A 9,096-nucleotide genomic window follows, 5' to 3' on the forward strand; every position below is an offset into this window, starting at 1 on the left:
GGGAAGGGGGAAGGGCGTTGATTTTTCTATACATTGCAAGAGAGGTTTAAAACCAGAAGCTAAACAAACAAATAAAATAAAGCCGACAACAAAACGCGTCTAATACAACCTCCATTTTGCCTGCAAACATAGAGAGTTTATTTTGACAAACATTTTGCTGCTGACTCTTTCCATATCTCTCCCAATCCTTTCTCTTTAGCTGCTGCTTCTTCTTCTGCCTCCCATTCTTCACTTTCGGTCGGACACCGTCCCGAGCAAAACCTGAGTCTATTTAAGGTGGCAAAGATCTGAACCTAAAAGGGTCATGTTCATGTCTGTTTCATTCCCTATACCAAAACCAGATTAATAACAAGCTTTTCCATCTTCAGTTATATGGGTGTCTTCTAATTGTTTGCAAATGAAAATTCCTCTCTTTACATGGCTTTTCTTGATACCCTTTTTGACAATATTCTTTGGTGTCAATGTGTTTTTGGTTTCTGGCCAGTGCCGGAAAGATCAGCAATCCTTGTTACTGCAATTAAAGAACACTCTCGTGTTTAATCAATCTTTATCTGCAAAACAAGTGAAGTGGAATTCAACCTCAGATTGCTGCGAGTGGCCAGGCATAACTTGTGATGAGGGTAGTGGTCGTGTTATCAGCCTGGACTTGAGCTTCGAATCAATCACTGGTGGACTTGACGATTCAAGTGCGCTTTTCAGTCTTCAATTTCTTCAGAGTCTAAACTTGTCTTTCAACAGCTTCAGCACAGCTCTGCCAGTCGGGTTTGCCAACCTCACGGATTTGATTTCACTGAATTTGTCCAGTGCTGGCTTTACAGGTCAGATTCCAAATGATTTCTCAAAGCTGACAAAGTTGGTCAGTCTTGATTTGTCTGCCCTTTCCTTCCCTGGAGGTCCTGCACTGAAACTCGAGAAGCCTAATTTTGCAACATTGATTCAAAATCTCACACACCTAACAGAGCTCCTTCTTGATGGTGTTAATATATCAGCACACGGCAATGATTGGTGCAAGGCCTTATCATCTTCACTGCCTAAGTTAAAAGTGCTGAGCATGTCCAACTGCTATCTTTCAGGTCCTTTTGATGCTTCCCTTGCAAAGCTTCAGTCTCTTTCAATAATTCGTTTGAGCGGTAATAATTTGTCTGCTCCAGTTCCAGAATTCCTTGCAAATTACTCGAAATTGACTGCCTTGCAGCTCAGCTCTTGCCAGTTGAACGGTAAATTTCCACAAGCTATATTCCAGGTACCAACACTAGAGATCCTTGACTTACAATACAACAAATTCCTTCAGGGTTCTTTTCCGGAGTTCCATCAAAATCTCTCTCTTCGGACCCTCCTGCTCAGTAGCACAAATTTTTCGGGAACACTACCACAGTCCATTGGTGGACTCCAGAAATTATCCAGAATAGAGCTAGCGGGTAACAATTTCACTGCACCAATTCCAAATTCAATGGCTAATCTCACCCAGCTGTTTTATCTGGACTTGTCATCCAACAACTTCACAGGCACACTCCCATCATTCCGCAAGTCCAAGAATCTCACCTATGTAGATGTCTCTCACAATCAACTAACAGGTGAGATTCCATCCAGTCACTGGGAAGGCCTTCGAAGCCTCACCTATGTTGATTTAGGGTACAATGTATTCAGCGGGAGCATCCCCTCATCGTTGTTTGCAATCCCGTCGCTGCAGAGGATACAGCTTTCCAACAACAGATTTGGGGGACAGATTCCTGAGTTTCCAAACGTGTCTTCCTCTCTTTTGGATACCCTGGATTTGAGCAGCAACAGCTTAGAAGGTCCTATTCCCAGTTCTGTCTTTGGGCTTGCAAAACTCAATGTCCTTGAACTTCCATCCAATATGCTCAATGGCACGGTGGAATTACATTGGATTCAGAATCTTCCCAATCTCACCACACTTGGCCTCTCGTACAACAACTTGACAGTTTATGCAAGTGGCGGCAATTCCAACATTTCTTCCCTCCAAATCAAGAAACTAAGATTGGCTTCTTGCCACCTGGGAATGTTTCCAGATCTAAGGAACCAATCAAAACTCTTCCATTTAGATCTTTCAGACAACCAAATTACTGGGCTGGTACCTGGTTGGATTTCAGAACTAGGTCTTCTTCAATATCTGAATCTTTCACGCAATCTTCTGGTTGATCTAGAAGGACCTTTGTCTCTTCCTGGTCTTAGCATCTTAGACCTGCATCACAACCAGCTCCGAGGGAGCATTCCAGTTCCTCCATCATTTATTACCTATGTGGATTACTCAAGCAATAATTTTTCTTCCTTCATCCCCCCAACATCGGTGATTACTTCAACTTTACTTTTTTCTTCTCCCTTTCAAATAATCACCTTATCGGAGCAATACCGCTATCGATATGCAATACCGAATGGCTACAAGTTCTTGACTTGTCTAACAACAGTTTGAGTGGAGGAATACCATCATGTTTAATTGAGAGGATTAAGACTCTTCGTGTTCTAAATTTAAGGAGAAACAACTTCGATGGCATTATTCCTGATAAATTTCCAAGAAGCTGTGAATTGAAGACTCTGGATCTGAGTGGAAACAACTTGCAAGGGCAGGTTCCAAAATCTCTGGCAAATTGCACTATGTTAGAGGTCTTAGACCTTGGGAACAATCAAATCAATGACAGCTTCCCGTGTCTTCTTAAGACCATATCGAGTTTTCGTGTCCTTGTTCTGCGAAACAACACGTTCTCCGGGCTTGTTGGATGTCCACAAGTGAAAGGCACTTGGCCAAGGCTTCAGATTGTCGACCTAGCTTTCAACCATTTCAGAGGAAATCTAACAAACATTTGCTTGAAAACGTGGGAAGGAATGATGGAAGGTGGAAACAGAAACCTTGAGCACATAACATATGATCCCCTGAAGCTGACGAATGGACTGTATTATCAAGATTCAATAACAGTTACATTCAAGGGTCTCGAGCTGGAGCTGGTGAAGATATTAACTGTCTTTACCTCTGCTGACTTTTCAAGTAACAACTTTGAAGGGCCAATACCAGATGTCATAGGACAGTTCAATGCCCTCTATGTTCTCAACTTGTCATATAATGTGCTCACAGGCCAAATTCCATCATCGTTAGGCAACCTGTCAGAGCTCGAGTCCTTAGACCTCTCATCTAACCAATTGTCTGGACAAATCCCACAGCAGCTAGCAAGCCTGACATTCCTTTCAGTCCTGAATCTCTCATATAACAGGCTAGTGGGACAGATCCCAACAGGCGCTCAATTCCAGACGTTCTCGTCCGATTCCTTTGAAGGTAACCAAGGATTATGCGGGCCTCCATTAAGTGTAGCATGCTCCGACACCAATGGATCAAATTCTATATGGAGAAGCAGCCAAAGAAAAGAATTTGATTGGCAGTTCATAGTCCCTGGCCTGGGGTTCGGGCTGGGATCAGGAATTGTGGTGGCACCTCTCTTGTTCTCCAAGAAAATAAACAAATGGTACGACGACCGCATAGATAAAATCCTTTTGGTGCTTCTTCCAATGTTGGGGTTCAGATACTACGCGAGAGGTGATTGGAGGATCGAGCCCGAAGAAACTTCTGAAGAAGAAGATAACACAGATGCTGCTGCTGCTGATGATGATGATGAAGTGGAAGTGGACAATGAAGATTACTTTGGAGGAAGGTATTGTGTGTTCTGCACAAAACTTGACATCACAATTAAAAAGGTCATTCATGACCCAAAATGTGTTTGTTATCAGTCACCACCGATATCTTCTTCCTCTTCTTCCTTCTCATCTTTTTCGCCATCTTGAGAGAGAAGGACAGTGCAGGTTTTGTTTCTTGTTTTATTGTTTTGTAAGTTGTATATAATACAGAAAGCATGAGAGTGTAAAGCTGATTGACGCAATTTCGTTTTATGGGGTTAAACTCATTGAGGAATTTTATCGAACAGGTTAGAAACTGACTAAATAGCATAGCAAGACGAGCAAAACTACAAAATCTCATGTACCTGAAGTGCTGAACAATAGCAAGAACTGATTTTGCATCGAAACCAGTCACCAAGAGTCTGGAACTAGTTTGTTTTCCATTTCCATGTCCCCCTGTGTCAGATATAATCAATAACAAAATGGCTATCTTCTTGAAAGGTGCCATTGTTCTTCCCCAAATTGGGAAGTAAAAAATCATAAAAATTTCTTGGTAATTACATTTTTTTTAATGTTACTGACATTTCATAATCTCTATTTTAAACTTAATCTTAGCATTCAGTGTTGCGTTTTTTAAAATTTTGTTTATTATGACTTGTAATTTTGTTTAGAGGCGACTATCAAAACATGTTCTTAAATTGAAAAACAAGTGAAGATTTTGGTCGGTTAGTTAAATTTCATTTTCTTTTTATCTTAAACTAAGCATTCACTGCTGTAAAAAGAAAAAAAAAAAGAAAAAAATGTTTCTGCTTATGATTACTCGTGGAAAACATGAAAATGCACTGGGTAGTTGCATTTTTATTTCCTATGGTATTTTTTATATTCTCTCACAAGTTAGGTAGGGCTTAATTATTCTAAAAAAAAAGATTGACCTAGCCTAACTAGATGGGAAAAAAAAAAATCATTAGTCGATCTGTGACGTGGTAAAAACTAGTCAAAATTGATATTTTTAAAAAAAAAATTATTAACAACAATATTGTTTTAATTTTTTTATAAAAAAAAATTAACATTCCTGATCTATGATCCTAGTCTTGTCATGAGTTGGTTTTAAAAACTAAGTTAATAATCGTTTTTATTCATACATGTTTTAGTTGTATAATTTTAAAATTAATAGATTTTCTTACAAGATATTTTAGGAAGAAACAATAAAAAATATTGTTTTTAGAGATGTGTCCATTATGTAACTTCTATTTTAAAATTACAAATAATTCACTTCAAAATTATCCAAGTCATAACTTTTATATATATATATATATATATATATATATATCTTTATTTTTATTTTTATTTTTATTTTTCCAACTAAACATATTTTTATTTTTAATGTTTTTTTTTTCAAGAAAATATTAAATAGCATTTGGTTGCTATTTTAGAAAAACACAAGAGAGAAACAGAAGAAAAAAGCAAGAAACTAAAGATGGCAAAAATATTTTTCTGTAGAGACTCTACTTGATGGCTTTTATGCAGGCATCTTACCAATTAGATTCAAAAAGCTAAAAGAAGAGGGATGGTAATGGCTAGCAATTCCAAGTTATTATATAGTTGAGATGCAGAAGAGAACCTTAAAGTTTTTGAAATTGATTTCTTTTGTCTTAGTTAACCAAGGTTTCAGTAAAGATTGTGTCTAAAACAGCAGAAATTGTTGTCAGCTTTAACCTAACTACTTTATATACATGAGAACTTTTTGGGATCATGAAGGTCGTGTCTCCACACTGTGCTATATCTGCAATTTCATCATAGCTTTCATCTAGATATGTTTGTTCTGGTATTTCAGAGGATGGAGGAATAGAGCTTGGAAAGCATTAGATCAGTCCAAATCAGCAATGACTGCCTCCCTTAACTTACTGTTTTTTTCTCTTTTAAAGAGCCATTTGATATCTTCTCCAAAGGAAATTAAATGGATTCATTAATTAGTGAATAATATAAATCATATTCTGAAACCTTACCTAACAACTTAAGCTTTTAGGTTGAGATAGTTTCTTGATATAATATCAAAACCTTGATGACATAGTGGTTACGAGTTCAAATTTCACCACCCTTATTTATTTGATAAAAATCAAGCACAAAATAATGTGGGTCTGTGTAAATTTCAAGCCCAAAAAGTTTTCACTTGAGAGGGTGTATTAGAGAATAATATAAATCATATCCTGGGATCTCATCTCACAGCTTAAACTTTTGGGTTGAGATGGTTCTTTGCTGCAGGCTTGATATTCATACAGCAATCCTAGTTTTATATCCCAAGCCAGTCTCATATATAATTGTATTCATGCAGCAATTCTTCTGTTGTGCATAAATTGAAGAACAAATTCTATGGTTTCATCTTCTTCCCCTGGTTGGTGAATCAACAATCTTCCAGCTGATTTATTTGTCTTGCACATGCCTGCTGCATCACCTTTTCAGCCCTAATGAGCTGCCTCCAGCAGAGGCTGTTTCAGCTCCTTTCATATTCAGCAGCATAAAATTCCTGAATCATGGGACATTGGATGGCCTTGTCCCTGTATCGTTTTTTCCTCAAAAACAAATAACTAAATGGAAGATCCGTCAGCACGTCTAGCATGTAGAGATTTTATGTACAGGCTTCCATATGAACAAATAGCCACCTGCATTTTACAATTGATGAGCAGCCCTTTTTACAGGTGCAGGGACGGGGTTCACATGAATATGAACTCTCCGTTGAGACACCATATATAAATTAATGTCGTTTTCCTATTATCCATCCATTATTCAAGTTCGTTGTTTTTCAATGATTTGCCCCACACAGGATTGGCATCTCAGCAATTTGATTCTCTATCGGTTGGTTGAGATGTTCTTGGATATGTAACCTAACCTAAGATAGGTGACAATACATTGAACCAACAAAATTTTAGTAATCTAGTTGATTCAATCATACGCGATTCAAACCTGACCAGTCAACTGCAAGGAAAGGGAAACAAAATTATAATATTCGACGTTTAAACCGAGTTAATCTAATTAACCTGCTAATTTAGAGTCTTATGAGTCTAACAACGAAAAGATTCCATATCATATAATTCCAATATTATGTCCCACATGCTCCTCTAAAGTTCGTAGTGTTCATGATATTATAATTTCTTTGAAGAGTACTGCTTGGCTGGTTATGATGTCGAAGTCTACGAGTCAACGAAAGACAGCACTATATCATTATCCATCTGAGATATCTCCTCCTTCCTAATTGCCTCCTCTCTCAAACACAGATTTGTGTGTGAACTTGAAAAAAGTTCAGTCTCATGGCAGTGGAATTAAGCATAAAAAGTTATCAAGGAGGGCTTTGCAATGGCAAGATGACATGGTTTGTTGTTTTGTCTTGTATGATGGCTGCCATGGGAGGAGTCATTTTCGGCTATGATATTGGAATTACAGGTGTGTAATTCTCTGCTATTTCAATCCTGAACATGATCTTTCTTCATTGTCAACCTGTAAGTTCTGCTTTTGTGGTCGTTTTTAGGCACTATAGAACTCGAGTTACCGTATTTTTCATGTTTTCTGGATTGTAATTTACCAGTTTTTTTATGCAGATCTTAATATAATGAAGTAATCTTACACTTAGAGATGGCATTTAAATTACTAAGTTTACTAACCAAAAAGGAAGAAGAAACTTATCTTCTCTTTGAAGCTTGCCACCATTCATTTCACACTAAAAGTTAAATGTTAGACAATGTGCAAAAGACTTGGCAACAGCTACGTTATAACTTGCCTGATCGAACTCGTTTGATCATACAATCCGTTCGCTGAATCATTGATGTTAAGATAAAAACTAAAAAAAAAAAAAAAAACAAAGAGATTAACTAGTGCTAGTTTACACTATGAAGGTGGTGTTACCTCAATGGAACCATTTCTGGAGAAATTTTTCCCAAAAGTGTACAGAAAGATGAAGGAAGACACAGAAATTAGCAACTACTGCAAATTTGATAGCCAATTGTTGACCTCCTTCACATCCTCAATGTATGTTGCTGGTTTTATTGCTTCATTCTTTGCCTCATCGATAACCAAGGCATTTGGACGCAAGCCATCAATTCTATTAGGAGGCGCCGCCTTCCTTGCTGGTGCTGCCCTTGGTGGTGCAGCATTTAACGTTTATATGCTAATATTTGGTCGGGTCTTGCTTGGAGTTGGTGTTGGTTTTGCTAACCAGGTGAGCTACAATTACATGAATCCTTCCCATTGATTCTTTTAGTCACCTTGTTTCATATCCGACATGTTCTGCAGGCAGTCCCACTCTATCTCTCAGAAATGGCACCACCAAGATACAGAGGAGCAATTAACAATGGGTTCCAGTTTAGTATTGGCATCGGGGCACTCTCTGCTAACCTCATAAACTATGGCACCGAAAAGATCAAAGGCGGTTGGGGCTGGCGAATCTCCCTAGCTTTGGCAGCAGTCCCGGCTACAATCCTTACACTAGGTGCAGTTTTCCTCCCGGAAACACCAAACAGCCTCATTCAGCTCACTGATGACACCGAAAGAGCTAAGCTAATGCTACAACGGGTCCGAGGAACTGAAGATGTTCAGGCAGAACTTGATGATCTCATCAAAGCTAGCTCAATCTCAAAAACCGTTGAGCACCCATTTAAGAATATCATAAAAAGAAAGTACAGGCCTCAACTAGTGATGGCAATAGCCATACCATTTTTTCAGCAAGTTACAGGAATCAATGTGATTGCATTTTATGCTCCTATACTTTTCAGGACAATAGGACTAGGTGAAAGCGCGTCCCTCATGTCTTCAGTTGTGACTGGGATTGTGGGAACTGGATCAACATTTATATCAATGCTTGTAGTCGACAAGCTTGGCAGAAGAGCATTGTTTATATTTGGAGGTGTGCAGATGTTAGTGTCGCAGATAATGGTCGGAGGAATAATGGCAGCTCAGCTAGGTGATCACGGTGGTGTAGGCGAAGGGTATGCTTATGTTGTGTTGATTTTGATTTGTGTTTACGTAGCTGGGTTTGGCTGGTCATGGGGTCCATTAGGATGGTTAGTTCCTAGTGAGATTTTTCCACTGGAAATTCGATCAGCAGGGCAAAGTATTGTGGTTGCTGTAAGCTTTCTCTTCACCTTCATTGTTGCACAAACATTTCTAGCCATGCTTTGCCACTTCAAGTCTGGAGTTTTCTTTTTCTTTGGGGGCTGGGTTGTAGTGATGACTGCCTTTGTATACTATTTGCTGCCGGAGACCAAGAATATACCAATCGAGAAAATGGATAGGGTGTGGAGGGAGCACGGGTTTTGGAACAAAATTGTGGGGGAAATGGATGAACAGACTAAAATTGAAGCTGCATGAAGTATATGCAGTTAAGTTTTCAACTTTGTTGTTGTAAAATTAATTCTTGTTCTCAGTTTCATTTTAATATCTTGGTTGGGATCAAGAAAGGCTATGATAAGCTCAGTGTTCAGAGTA

General features: G+C 38.5%; 1 protein-coding gene and 1 pseudogene across 1 annotated transcript; both read left to right on the top strand.

The window, feature by feature from the left end:
- Nucleotides 1–3,884, top strand: LOC118037523 (receptor-like protein 6; annotated as a pseudogene).
- Nucleotides 3,885–6,760: 2,876 nt separating this feature from the next.
- LOC118037524 (hexose carrier protein HEX6) lies at nucleotides 6,761–9,096 on the top strand. The gene is made up of 3 exons (XM_035043513.2): nucleotides 6,761–7,059; nucleotides 7,509–7,831; nucleotides 7,906–9,096. The coding sequence occupies exons 1-3, from the start codon at nucleotides 6,927–6,929 to the stop codon at nucleotides 8,977–8,979; spliced, it is 1,530 nt and encodes a 509-aa protein (XP_034899404.1). The 5' UTR covers nucleotides 6,761–6,926; the 3' UTR covers nucleotides 8,980–9,096.

This window comes from Populus alba, chromosome 16 (assembly GCF_005239225.2).
Source record: "Populus alba chromosome 16, ASM523922v2, whole genome shotgun sequence".
Classification (NCBI taxonomy): domain Eukaryota; kingdom Viridiplantae; phylum Streptophyta; class Magnoliopsida; order Malpighiales; family Salicaceae; genus Populus; species Populus alba.

Excerpts from the sequence above, each read along its gene's own strand:
- LOC118037524 (XM_035043513.2), top strand. The coding sequence starts at position 6,927 with ATGGCAGTGGAATTAAGCATAAAAAGTTATCAAGGAGGGCTTTGCAAT. Across the intron at positions 7,060-7,508 it reads CTATGATATTGGAATTACAG|GTGGTGTTACCTCAATGGAA; the intron begins GTGTGTAATTCT and ends TACACTATGAAG. Across the intron at positions 7,832-7,905 it reads GTGTTGGTTTTGCTAACCAG|GCAGTCCCACTCTATCTCTC; the intron begins GTGAGCTACAAT and ends CATGTTCTGCAG.